This window comes from Syngnathus acus, chromosome 21, assembly GCF_901709675.1.
Source record: "Syngnathus acus chromosome 21, fSynAcu1.2, whole genome shotgun sequence".
NCBI classification, from domain to species: Eukaryota; Metazoa; Chordata; class Actinopteri; order Syngnathiformes; family Syngnathidae; genus Syngnathus; species Syngnathus acus.
This window is the reverse complement of record NC_051105.1, coordinates 7,185,928-7,200,326: the sequence shown is the minus strand read 5'-3', so window position 1 is coordinate 7,200,326 and position 14,399 is coordinate 7,185,928. Positions and strand designations below refer to the sequence as shown.

The 14,399-nt window shown below is 40.8% G+C and overlaps 4 protein-coding genes across 4 annotated transcripts in view; 3 read left to right on the top strand and 1 right to left on the bottom strand.

Moving 5' to 3' along the window:
- Positions 1-14,399, bottom strand: part of LOC119115042 (rho GTPase-activating protein 6-like) — a 64,703-nt gene that overhangs the window by 44,803 nt on the left and 5,501 nt on the right. The window lies entirely within an intron of this gene.
- tlr7 (toll-like receptor 7) lies at positions 275-4,499 on the top strand. The gene is made up of 2 exons (XM_037239180.1): positions 275-422; positions 1,200-4,499. The coding sequence occupies exons 1-2, from the start codon at positions 408-410 to the stop codon at positions 4,332-4,334; spliced, it is 3,150 nt and encodes a 1,049-aa protein (XP_037095075.1). The 5' UTR covers positions 275-407; the 3' UTR covers positions 4,335-4,499.
- Positions 4,808-9,050, top strand: LOC119115039 (toll-like receptor 8). Its single transcript, XM_037239183.1, has 2 exons — positions 4,808-4,968; positions 5,806-9,050. The coding sequence occupies exons 1-2, from the start codon at positions 4,966-4,968 to the stop codon at positions 8,857-8,859; spliced, it is 3,057 nt and encodes a 1,018-aa protein (XP_037095078.1). The 5' UTR covers positions 4,808-4,965; the 3' UTR covers positions 8,860-9,050.
- On the top strand, positions 9,783-10,864 carry tmsb4x (thymosin beta 4 X-linked). Its single transcript, XM_037239208.1, has 3 exons — positions 9,783-9,926; positions 10,304-10,414; positions 10,511-10,864. The coding sequence occupies exons 1-3, from the start codon at positions 9,821-9,823 to the stop codon at positions 10,534-10,536; spliced, it is 243 nt and encodes an 80-aa protein (XP_037095103.1). The 5' UTR covers positions 9,783-9,820; the 3' UTR covers positions 10,537-10,864.

Here is a 14,399-nt window from a genome sequence, read left to right as displayed (position 1 = left end):
TTTAGCATTTACTCTAGCTTGAGTGCTGGTGGTGCCTTTTGAATTAGTGATGATGATGGTGGGCTACTTCAGCATGAGTGTTCAGAGTTAAGTGTCAGAGCAGCATTGCATAATGTTAACATGTCTGGGTGAGGGGAAGCGGAAGGGGAACGGGAGGGGCCTGACCTGGATGGGTATTTTTAATATTTTGCAGTAAAAAAAAAAAGCCTCATATAAACATATATTTAGTTGTCAACTATGATATATATACATATATATGTCAGTCAATTAAGTCATGTTAAAGGCTCAATGTGAAAAATGTGTGCGTGTGATCATATAGGGAAGTGATTCCTGCGTACACTTGGTGTTTAAGCACCTGCAACTTTCATCTCTCAGCCACTTTTACATTGGAATCTCTTGTGTGCATCATGTTCTTTCAGCTGGTAAGTAGCGTTTATTCTTAATTTTGCCATGTCAAATATTCCGATTAAGAAGTAGTGGCAAGGTCAGGTAAATTGTTGTTAAAGGTTATATACTGAAAAGTCAACAAAGAAAAGTTCTGCCTTCATCAAATAATAATGTTTAGTTTTGGCTGACACTAAGTGTCTTGGACCGTAGTCATAAGAAAAGCTGTTTATAATGTTTTGGTTCCTCACAGTATTCAACTAAATATTGGTGATGAACAATGACAACATTATGGCCACCGTTACAAAACCTTTATTTACTCTACAGCAATTCCAAATTGTATGACTATTTGGGCATAAAACATGTATCGAAAGAAAAATGCTAATTATTCAAATACATTTTAAAAATGTACTTTCTTAGTACGTGTTTATTAATATGCTATCTTATAATGTATAATGCATTCAAAAGAAAATCTCTAATAGGCTGTAACCATTGGAGTAGCTTTCACCGGGGGTTAATATGCGGATGAACGGGCAGACAGATAGACGGACAGACAGACGGGCGGGCGGGCGGATGGGCTGACGGACGGACGGACAAACATATGTATGAATCTATTGTTGATGTTCTCTCTCATTCCGAGATATATGAATTCTACTCATTGCTACCTATATTATTTATTCTACCTATCTACAAATACATACAGATAATTTCATTTTTCCACTTTGAACCTTTTAAAGGTGACTTAGCTCCTATTGACCAGCTACCACTGCTATTAGTCACAGATTTCTCTGAAGACATTGTGTGCTTCCTTACAGATGTGCATAGCACTCCTCGGACTTTTCTGCTGTCCTTCCAAACGGGCAGCTATCACCTACTACCCCAAAACTCTGAAATGCGATGTGAGTGAGTTTGACAACGGGAGCGTGGTGTTGGTGGATTGCGGCGCAAGAAACCTCAAACACATCCCGCCGGGCATTCCAAGCGACACCACCAATCTGACGCTCACCATCAACCACATACCCGAGTTGAACTCTACCTCCTTTCGCGGCTTGGACAACCTGACTGAGCTTGACATGAGGTGCAACTGCATGCCCATTAAAATCGGATCCAAAGACAACATCTGCACCAAGAGTTTGACGATAAAAGAAAATACGTTCACCAGCCTACGGAAACTACGAGCGCTATATCTAGATGGAAACCAACTTGGAAATATCCCTGAAGGACTGCCTTCGGATCTCGTCCTGTTGAGCTTAGAAGTCAATCACATCTATCAGATTTTTAAAGCAAATTTCTCCACCATCAAAAATGTTGAGACACTTTATCTGGGTCAAAACTGCTACTACCGAAATCCGTGCAATGATTCCTATTATATTGAAGATGGCACCTTTTTGCAGCTTCACAATTTAACTCTGTTATCTCTGAAATCAAACAACTTATCTTTTATTCCGCATCATCTGCCTACAAGTCTGAAGAAGTTGTATCTGTACAACAATAAAATCGAAGCGGTCGCAGAAGAGGATTTCCAAAACCTAACAAACTTAGAGCTCCTCGACTTAAGCGGAAACTGTCCCCGATGTTACAATGTTCCCTTCCCGTGTACCCCTTGCCCAAATGAGTCCCCGCTCCAAATAAGCAAGTCAGCTTTTAAAATGTTGACGAAACTCCAGGTTCTCAAACTGCACAGTAACTCTTTGAGATTCGTGATGCCCGAATGGTTCAATGCCACAAGACACCTGAGAGTCCTTGATCTATCTTCAAACAATTTAGGGAAAGAGATAGAAATTACAGACTTCCCACATTTTCTAGGCAGTCTAGAGGAATTGGACCTTTCGTTTAACTATATACTCGAGCAATATCCCCAAACTCTAACTTTGAGTCAACATTTTTCCCAACTAAAGTCCCTTAGAATCCTTCGTATAAAAGGCTTTGTGTTCCAGCAGCTGGAACCGGAGGGCATTGCTCCATTAAAGTCTCTACAGCATTTAGAAGTCGTAGACCTCGGTACAAACTTTATTAAAAATACCAACCTTAGTATCCTAATGGGCTTGCCCAGCTACAAAATGGTCAGCCTCTCCGACAACAAAATATCGGCCTCATCCGAAGAGCAAAAGGCCGTCGGAAGAAAGGTGAGGCCGTTACTCTGGCCTCAAATGTTAGCCGACCAAAAAAAGCAAGTGCAAGAAATGCAGTACTTCCGATATGATGAAGAAGCACGCAGGTGCGAAAATAAAGATAAAGAATTTGGACCTCCTGTGTCATTTGCCAAAAAGGAATGCATTAAGTACGGCAAAATGTTGGATATAAGCAGGAATAACATTTTTTTCTTGCATGCGGGCTTTTTAAATCTGTCCGAGCTTCGGTGCCTTAATCTCTCTGGAAACGCAATGAGCCAAAGTCTGAATGGTTCGGAATTTACCTACCTGACTCATCTACGATATTTAGACTTCACGTTTAATCGTCTGGACCTGCGCTACTCCACCGCCTTTCAAGAGCTGAAAAATCTCCATGTCCTTGATATTAGCTACAACAACCATTATTTTGAATCTGAGGGCCTTACTCACATGCTGAACTTCACAAAGAATCTCAAAAAACTGACAGAGCTACGCATGAACCACAACAAGATTTGGATTTCGACAAACACTGAGATGGAGAGTGATTCTTTGGAAATTCTCGAGTTCAGAGATAACCGACTCGATATATTGTGGAGAGACGGAGACATCAGATTTGTCAATTACTTCAAGAAACTGCTTAACCTGAGGGCACTGGACATTTCTCAAAACAATCTCAATTTTATCCCGTATCAAGTGTTCAGCAGTCTGCCGGAAAAGCTTTCGGAGCTCTACATCAAAAACAACCGACTGAAATCGTTTCTTTGGGGAAAATTACAACTTATACAAGAGCTGAAAGTTTTAGATCTCAGCGGAAACAGTTTATCGACTGTTCCGAACATGCTCTCAAATTGTACCAGATCTCTCCAAAGGCTCATCTTAAGGAAAAACCGAATTTTGACCCTCACCCCAAATTTCCTCAAGGACGCTCATAACCTGAAATATTTAGACATTAGCTCTAACAACATTCGACACATCGAACAATCGAGTTTTCCGGAGGACGTCGTCAATCAGATGGATGAGCTACTTTTGCACAACAATGATTTTGTGTGCACTTGCAATGTCACTTCTTTTGTCACGTGGCTCAACAGCACCAAAGTGCCCATCCCTAAACTGGCCACGGACGTGACCTGCGCCGCTCCGGAGAAACAACGAGGTCAGCCCGTGATCTCGTTTGACCCGCTGGCCTGCCAACACAATGACTTGGCGATCATTCTCTACATGCTCAATGCTTCCCTGGTACTGAGCTTCCTCATCCTGTGCATCTCCAGTCATCTCTTCCTGTGGGACGTCTGGTACATCTACCATTTCTGCCGGGCTAAGCTGAAGGGCTACAGCCGCCTTTACTCTCAGAATGCTCTCTTTGATGCCTTTGTGTGTTACGACAAAGAAGATCCTGCCGTGTTCGAATGGCTTACAAAGGAAATGTGTGTCCATCTGGAGGAGCGAGGAGATCGCAGGTTGACTTTGTGTATCGAGGAGAGAGACTGGATTCCTGGCTACCCTCTGATTGACAACCTCTCGCAGAGCATCCAAACAAGCAAGAGGACCGTTTTTATTCTCACCAATAAATACATCAAAAGCGGGAACTTCAAAACTGCTTTTTACATGGCCCAGCAAAGGTTAATGGATGAAAAAAATGATGTTATTGTCTTGATCCTCTTGGAGCAAGTGCCTTGTAATTCCAAGTACCTTAGATTACGTAAACGGTTGTACAAACGCTCCGTTCTCGAGTGGCCAACAAACCCTCAGGCTCAGCCGTACTTCTGGTTCAGCGTGAGAAGCGTTTTGGCCACTGAAGGCCACAAGCAATACAACAATCTCTTCAAAGAGACGCTCTAAAACAAACCAGTATGACCAGTATGACCTTCCTGCTATTTCTCTATTGTGTGTCAGTTAAACAATTTACTCTTCAGTGGTTGACTTCTCTTAAAACTACACTTCAAAATGTTCAAATCTTGCTTACAACTTCCAATTTATTTAATAAAGATTATAATTGTGACAGTTTGAGCGTGGAATAAATTATTTCACTTTACAATTCTCATTGGTGTGTGAATAAGTGAGGTATAACTGCATTTACCATTTGAACATTTACAATTATTTGTTACACTGATAAACGTTTTGGCACATGTAGCATTCTTAAGTACTCCTATGTACCCGCCAAGGATGCATAATTTACTGTGACCATTCTATGAACATTAAGATACAAATAAAGCCATATGAGTGCTTCTTTGCAGGCATAAATGACTTCTCATTTAGTCAACATTTTATGAAACAGGGAAGTGAGAAACAAATGCACTTCTGCAATTCTTTTTCTGTGCTCAATGCAGGAAACTGTCTGAAGCTTGACGTCTATGCGGGTTATTCAATAAATACCAAAAATAGTTGGAGCACTGTTTTTTTCTATGCGACTCCAGATTTTACACCACTTTAAAGCATTTGGAAATTCAAAGAGATCGGTGAAGCATTTGCAATGGTGAGTTTAACTAATCGAAATGTATTTAATTACATTTTCAAGTTTTAAATGTCTCCTCCAAGCTATACAAGGGCAGAAATTGGAATTGTTTTTGTTCTTCTAGCAATCTTGGACCTTTTTGTAATAAATCTCATCTTGGGGGGGGGGGGGGGGGGGGGCACATGCATCAGTTCCTGTGTTGACTAAAATAGAGTGCGATTCAAATTTTATTGATAGAGCATTTTACAATTGCTGCAGCTGTAAACAAAGTGCTTCTCATATAGCAATGCGACAATCACATCAGTGTACAGCTGTCACTACTTTCTATGCTCTCCTGTTCATTTTATTGTTAAAAATGTATCATCAATGTATTATCAGCTGCATGGTCAAGTCGAAGTATTATTTTCAGTTATACCATAACATAAAATCTTGAATAAAATCTTGTGGAGAAAAATATACATATTTTCTCAACGGATTGCGTATGGTTTTGGAAGTTCGACTGTGTGTGTTTTATTTATGCCACACTTGCTAAATGCCACTGTAGTTCAAGGGGAAGTACTGTTCTTTTCACTTAAAATGTTTAGACGTGCATAACTGCAATTTAAAAGGTTGGAAATATATAGTTTTAGATTTAATTTGTAATTTGAACTTTACAACTCTTCAATTTTTTTCATTTAACTATTTGTTAAGCCCTCGTGAAGGTTAGTAAAGGCAAAACACAACAAAATGGCGGACACCACTGGCGTCTGCTGGATAAATTTGGTACTATTCATACAGGTATTCGTTATATGGTGAAATCTAAGGTCAGGAAGTCGTTCAAGCTCTTTTTGTTGACTTAATTTTGTTGTTCATCTACAGACTGCCCCAACTTGGATGCAGTTGCTGCTGCTCTGTGCTTGTTTTGGGCCTGTGGCGAGCAAACCAGAATGGATGTTACCCCAGTTCCCTTGTGATGTCATGGCTCTGAATAACTCAGAAGTCATATTTAACTGCAACGGGCAGAGACTGCAAAAAATACCGACTGGCATAACAAGTAACGCAACAGCGCTGAACTTAGCGGAGAATCTAATCAGTCATGTTCCTTCTTCTTCCTTTGCCACTCTGACGAATCTCACTCACATCAACCTGAGCAAGGCAAACAAGAAGCAATTTGTGACGATTGATGACAATACGTTCAGAAATTTGAGCAACCTGCGTGTGCTACAGCTGAATGGCAACCACCTGAAGGCAGTGCCCGTCACATTGCCAATTGGTTTGGTTGATCTCGAGCTAAACAGTAACAAGATTTTGTCTTTGGATAACAGCAGCCTTATCGGACTGACAAATGTGACCAAGCTATTGCTAGCCAAGAATTGCTACTACTGGAACATTTGCGGGACCAATTTGAACATCACGGAAGGCACTTTTGCAGCAATGACCAAACTGCAGAATTTGGACCTGTCCTTCAACAACCTAACGGAAGTTCCCAAAGGACTGCCTTCATCACTGTTCAAGCTAGACCTGTCATCCAATCAAATCCAGCGCATATCGCAATATGACTTCCGTGGCATGAATCAATTAAAAGAGCTCAACTTGGCAGGGAACTGTCCGAGATGTCAAAACGCTCCTTATCCCTGTGCTCCCTGTCAAAACGGGTCCCTCTACATCCACGCGGTCGCTTTTGAAAACCTCACCCAGCTGGAAATTTTGAGTCTGGCGGGAAACTCACTGACCATCATCAAGCCATCCTGGTTCAAGAATCTGACACAACTTAGACAACTGTTCATTTCATTTAATTTCTTGCTAAGAGTAATCACCGGGGAGGCTACGTTCTTTCAATACCTCCCTAAACTCGAAAAAATAGATATGTCTTTCAACTTTGCACTGCAGGACTATCCCCAGACAGTACGTCTTTCCAAGTATTTCTCAAGTTTAGTGTCACTCCAAATTTTGCATTTAGAAGGTTTAGTATTCCAGGAACTCAGAGCAGAGTCACTTGAACCTCTGTTCGAGCTGAAAAACCTGTCTGCGCTGAACCTGCAGACCAACTTTATCATTCACTCCAATTCCAGCATATTTAGAAAATTGACAAACCTGAAAATGATAAACCTTGCTGAAAACCGATTATATCCGACGAAGGTGAGAAGTGAGGAACATTCAAGTATGGGACTCCATTCCGTTTCAAAGATCAGGGAGCGCCAGCCGCAACTCTTTGAGATAACGCACAAGTTAATCAAACAAGAGTGCTACGATTCTGGCCGAGTACTGAGCCTCAGCTCAAATAATTTGTTCTTCATCTCCCCGCGGCAATTTGAAGGCTACGGCAACATCTCGTGTCTTAACCTTTCAGCCAACGGATTCTCGGCGGCGCTTAACGGCACCGAGTTCTCCTTCATCCCGACGCTGAAGTATCTGGACTTGTCATACAACAAGATCGATCTGGCTTTCGACCATGCCTTCAGCGAACTGAAAAACTTAGAAGTACTGGACTTAAGTTTCAATTCTCACTACTTTCAAGCCTACGGTATAGCACATAATCTACACTTTTTACGAAATTTGCCTGTCCTGAGAGTATTGAATATGAGTCAAAATTACATTTCCACGTTGACGACAAAAGAAATGGATAGTAAATCGTTATCGGAACTACAGTTTCGGAGCAACCGTCTCGGGCATCTATGGAAAGAAGGGGATTACTCCTACGTTACACTTTTCAGAAATCTAATCAATTTGACCATATTGGACATATCCGAAAATCACATCATCCAACTTCCCGATTGTGTTTATGGATTTTTACCCCAAAACCTGACCACGTTACGTATAAGTCACAATTTGTTGACAGGCTTCAGATGGGACAAGCTAAGTCATTTTGTTCAGCTTCAAAGTCTGGACCTGAGCTTCAATGCCATATCGGATGTTACAGGTATGGACTGCAGTGTTCAGTTCACGTTGACCAGCCTGGACCTGAGTCACAATAACATTTTCCAGTTGAATGATGGCTTTCTGAAAGGCGCCAAAAGCCTCATGACTCTCTCTCTGAGAGCCAACAAACTGAGCCTCATTAATCAATCGACCTTCCAAAGGGGCCCCGACTCGCCGATACTAAACTTATACTTGGCAGATAACCCGTTTCAGTGCACCTGTCGCTTGTTAGACTTCATTCTGTGGATTGAAACCAGTGGTGTGCGCATCCCCCGACTAACAACCGATGTGAGATGCGAAGCGCCGGAAAACCAGAAGGGTCGCGCGCTCATTTATTTTGACATCAACCAGTGTGTGAATGGCAGTCCTGCTTTTTTTCTCTGGTTGCTTTCAAGTTCTTTCATCATTGGATTCATGTTTGTAGTGACGAGTGCGCACTTATTTTACTGGGACGCTTTCTACATTCTACACTACACGAAAGCTAAACTGATGGGCTACCACTCCCTGAAGTCGGTCCACAATCTTTATGACGCTTTCGTGACTTACGACACAAAAGATCCCCAAGTCTCCGAGTGGGTGATGACGAACTTGAGGGTGAAGCTGGAAGAGGAAGGCGAAAAGCATCTTCCTCTGTGTCTGGAGCAAAGGGACTGGATTCCTGGAGTGCCCCTGGTGGATAATCTCCTTCAGAGCATCCGACAGAGCCGCAAAACCATGTTTGTCCTGACGGAGGGTTATGTTAAGACCGGGGTCTTCCGGCTGGCCATTTACCTGGCCCATCAACGGCTGCTAGACGAGAACCAGGACGTGATCGTGCTGCTGATGCTGGAGCCCGTGCTGCAGCATTCCCACTTCCTGCGGCTCCGTAGGAGATTGTGTGGCAAAAGTGTGGTGGAGTGGCCTAAAACAGCGGCCGCGGAGCCATGGTTTTGGCAAAACTTGCGCAACGTCATCAGGGTGGACAATCAGGTCATGTACAACAAGACCTACTCCATGTACTTTACCAATATGTGATGCGGTCCTTCTCGAGCGCCATTTTTTTTCCAATGACAGCGAGGAAATGGTATATGACTTGTTGGCAGCTTTGTGAAGACACTATTGATGCCTTGCAATTATCTTGATAATGTTCTAATTGTTCTTCCTTTTTTTAACCCTTTCAAACCAGAATTATAGCTACAAAATAAATAAAAATACCTGCACGTCAAGTCTGTCTCCTTTACTTGATACCTGCATAAGAACTGGGTGAAAAAAAGGATGACTGATGGGAAATTATAAGTAGGTAGGTAAAAAAAAAAAAAACGGATTTTGGAGTGGAATATATACAACCCATTAAATTCATGTAAAATGTATCTGATTATTTTAGAAAGAAAATGAATTATAAAAGTATGGGTAACTTATACCCTAACTACATATTTTATATTAAAAAAAACAAGCGTTAAAAAAATTGTAAAATAATCCTACTTTTAAAAAATATATTATAGAATGTACTCAATAAATGTACACTGTAAATACCAACCGATACAAATGTAGGGTAATTGTCAGCCACTTTAAGTGGATACATTTAAATAATATATTTGGGGTATAGTACCTGAATTAAAAATCTATGAAATGTACTAATAATACGCCGCCATTACGCCATTCGACCACACAGCGTCGCTAATGTTACGCTTTTCATTTGGAGAATGTTTGGCAACCTCAAACGCTATTCGCTTGACTATTTAGACGTGAAATAACATCATTTCTTTTCATGCAAATGCAGAGAACACAATCTTTGATTCAATTCCGACAAAAGGAGGATACAAATGCCCAGCTGAGAATTAAAAAAAAAAAAAATGTTTGACTGCTGCTGTAAAATAAATAATAAATACGTAAATAAACGGTATAGAGAGTACATTTGGGTTTAGAGAGACTATTGACTCCAGAATTAAATCATAACTGCATTTTGTTTTTTTAAGACGAGCCGTGTCGTGACGTCATGGTTCATTTACATACTGCATCGTATTTAAACGAAACTAGCGGAAGTAAGGGGCACTTCTCCTATCACTATTTGACGTGTTGTCTCCTGCCTCGCGCAACAGCTGGTGAGTTCGCATCTTTTTCTTAACCTTAACCTTAAGCGGGTCCGTTCTACTTCAATTCTGTGCTTTCCATTTTGGCTGTATGGCGTTGCATCCGTTGTGTACATCCGTTTCATAAATGCGTCTTTGATCTAATGTTAAGCTTGCTCGAAGTCGCCGTTAGTTATGCAGAAGATGAAGCATATGCGTGTTTTGAGATGTGCGTTTGTCGGTATAGTTTGGAGGGGCTTTAAGAGCGTGCTTTTGCTATGTAGCGGCCATAAAGGGCGTTGGTTCCGCATCTATACGTTTCAACTCGAGGTCTTCAAGTCACATGATTTGCTTCCTTAGATTGTCCAGATCTTGATTGTTAGATAATGAAACTTCTCTTTTTCCCCAAGTAAACGCCACCATGTGTGACAAACCAGATATCACGGAAGTCACAACCTTTGACAAGACCAAACTGAAAAAGACCGAGACCATAGAGAAGAACCCGCTGCCGACCAAAGAGGGTGCGTGACTCCCCCCCCCCCCCCCATTAGACTAAAATCTCGTTTACACATCAATTGTTGAGTCAATGGGGTTTTTTTTCCTCCTTTTTTTTGCAGTCATCGAGCAGGAGAAGTCGGCGTAAAGAGCGACCCAATGTGCTGTACATTCCACAAGCCCTTCGGCTGAACTCTATCTGCAATGACTGGCCCAACGCCATCACGTCATTTGGCTGTAATCACCTTTGGGCACAGTGAAGGAATGGCTTATTCACACGGGTCCACATTTCTTTTTTTCCATTTTTTCTGTGGAGGCATCTCCTTTGGGTAGGAAGAAGAGAACCACACCTTATGATGATTGGTTTACACGTCACCATTCTGCAATGCCTGGAAATGCTCCCACAGAAATCAGTTTTTTGTAAATCTGGAATACCTGTTTATTAAATATGCAGATTAAAAAATATATATAAAGGATGTGTCTGGATTTGATTTGAATTTTTGGTTTATGCTTCCAAGGCAAATGAGAGGGAAATGGTTCATTAGCAGATTTGATACAAGATAATGGTCTCATAATTTGATGAAAAGCTTTGAAGTAAATTTTCAACTATTCTGCAATGTTTTGTGGGGGAGGGTACATTTATTCGAGGCAAAGTTACAGCTGCATCATGTGCATGCATTTGATGATGTAACTATAACAGGCCTCTTAACAGCTGTGCCTTGGGCTGTTTTGGAGGAACACAGATTTTCATTCTTTGTTCCCGTGAGGACTGCAGCTAAAGTCAGAATTGTGATGGTATGAGCGCAAATGTATTTTTAAATTTCTAGTTAAAATTGTCACTTTTCCTGTAGTCATATTGGCACATAGCTTTATATCATAAGATCAAAGTTGTCACCAAAGCTTTTCTTTGAGTACAAAGCTTAATGGCAATGTATAAATATGGACTGACAACAAACTGGACAGCAGTGCTCACCAAACTGACTACTCGGCTAATTTGCATAAGACAGCACGTCGATTAGAAGCTGTACTGCCATCATAAAAATAGGAATAAAAGTTCTATGAAGACCCAACACATTGGTGTGGTTTTGTGGTTTGCAGGGCAGGTGATTGCAAGAAACTTTCCCTCCGGGGTTTTTTGGTTTTGCGCAAGTACAGCTCATGTATGTTCGAGTTAAGGCATGTTAGGGGTGCGGGTCCAAATCATCAAACATACAATAATAGTTTTATACCACCAATAGTAGTTTAATAAACTGTTTCTTAAAAAAAATTATGAGGCAATTTTCTGAATTGCACAGACAACAAAATTCCCCAATTCAATTTAATTTGTGGAATAAAATTAGAACAAGGAAGCTGGAGCAACAACAGAGCTCATCAAAATTGTTTTGTACTTTTGAAGGCTGTTTGAATGGCAAGCGAGGGGCTGGCAGTCAGAACGGAACAGGAAGTCAGACAAACACATACAAAGGAAATGACTCCAAAAAAATAGCACAATAAGGACACCAAGATATATATATATATTATACAGCTGGATTTCACATGGTGGCCAGAAAAATTTTGAACTGCATTCAATTTGACACATCCAATTCAATTATTTATGCACGAAAGACGAACCAGATTTGCGGCATATTGCAAAACTGTGACTGAAATCCAAAACTGAGCTATGCTGTCGCTTTTTAACGCTGCGCCACAAAAAGAACAATTCATCTTTGTCTTCATTATCAAACCCTTGGTGGGAAAAATCTGCCGCTATTGTGTTATCGGCGGACACAAAAGTTGAGGGTGTGAAGCGCTCCAATCCACTCACTCCAATGGCTTTGCGTGACCAAAACATTCCTTGTGCTTTATATCTGGTTTAATTCAAGATTTTTGTTCCTATCTGTTTAACATAATGGACAAAAAAACTCCTACTTGCATTGGTGGCTTTTGTAGTCACAAAGTGCATAGCAAGGACGTCAGCTAAGGGACTCTCTGAGTTATGTGAAACATTAGAACTAGCTAAGTAAGGGAGGAAAATTCCGAAGCCCTGAATCATTCCAACTTGTAAAATAAAAAATAAAAAGTCTTTAAATGGCTTAGAAGCTGCTTTTCTTAAAAGTAAATGCAATCCAAACACACTGTGTCCAGCAAAACATTGGCTTTGTATATAGTACAAATGGAGGCTGGGATCGTTTTTCCATAGGCCTTCCTCCACTTAAGTCAAATACTGGCAATTGCTGCATTACTGGATTATCTTTTTCCATTTATTTGCAGAAAATATGTCACGATTTCGAAAAAAATAAAAAATAAAATCTAAAAAAATGTACAAATTCTTTACATACTATATATGATAACCTGTGCTGTCAAGCGGACACACTGGATCTTTATGCCTCTGGCTAAACCACGCCCCCAAAATTATGCCACATTCTTTGCAAATTCCACATGACATTGCCAAAATCATTCTTGTTCCCATGAACCGCCAAGCAAGCACTCGAATATTCTTTTTATCAAATTTTGTCAGGCTCCCAATTAAAATTGTATACCGTAATTTTCGGACTATAAGTCGCACCGGAGTATAAGTCGCACCAGCCATAAAATGCCCAAAAAAGTGAAAAAAAACATATATATGTATATAAGTCGCTCCTGAGTATAAGTCGCCCCCCCACCCAAACTATGAAAAAAACCGCGACTTATAGTCCGAAAATTACGGTACATAGATGAATAAAATAATGAATAAATAATCATATATTTCCCCCCCAAAAAGCTGCAAACAGACATACAGAGCCACTTTTTAAAATCTAACACTCTACACTACACAACAATGGATTAGAACTAAAACAATGAAGATGATACCCGCTATGTGTCACATCATGTGACCAAAGGCGGAAAACAAACAAGTTAGACGGCTTCCTGTGTATGCCACTCTAGCTAGCATATCTTCAGAATACAATGACAATTCTTTTTGAGAAGCATAAGTGAAGCATTTTTGACAAGCAGCTATTAGGTGAAGCATGGTGGTGCAAAAAAAAAGGAAGCTCAAAGAAAGTAGTAAAAAAAAACAACCAGAAAGCGAATATGGTAAAAGAGGAACAAACCGAAGCGGAATGCAATCATCAGGGCCACACATTATTTAGGAAATGATACAATGGTAAATGATACACTAAAAACATTTTAACAACCTAACCCTGCATCACATGAGAGCTCCGCAGACCCCATTTGCAGGGATCAGTCTCGTAAGCGTCTACACATGTGTTTTATTTTTTTTCCCTGGCTTTATTGCTATTTAGCCTCTGGCAGACTCGCCGCTAGCGTCGTTTGACAAGGGGCCCAGAATAATTCCACCATAAACTTTTTTGCCTTAGTTGTCAAATGTGACACATTTTATTTACTCAATACTTCAATGTATCATTTATTTAATTTATTCACATTTCGTGTGGGTAAACGTATTCAGAAGACTTTGGGTGAGGGGTAAATCCTGGATGCTTGCAAGCCAATCACTGGTCACGTTCAGAATAGGAAAAATAATCATCCACACTCACGTCAACAGTTAACCTAACATGAATGTTGTTGGAATGTGGAAGGAAGCTGAAGAAAAGGGGCACAGAAAGAACATGCAAAGCACCAAGATTCAAACCCCCAAAACTATTAGAATAAATTATTTTGCAACACATAACTGGAGAGAGGCTAACAAGCGCAGCTTCTTTGACTTGCTCTTGCAGGTTTTTTGTTTTTTTTTGCAATCTGAGTATGAATTAGGCAGATGTGTCCCGGCGGCAATGTAGTGTAGTGTGATTCAAAGTGACATGTGCATGCAACCTCTCAGCACAAAGAGGGAGAGAGAGGCATCAGCCTGGTGTGCAGAGTAGCTTTCCAGCTGTGAACGTGGCAAGCAAACCCCCCACTAATGTCTCCATGCACATCTAGTATGCACAGTGCAAAGTCAGACTCCAGCAAACTCAAGCTTGAGCATGAAACAATGGCACTGAACGCGCCAGAAAGACAAGGGGAAGTGAGCTGAGTGTGTGCAAAAGGCGG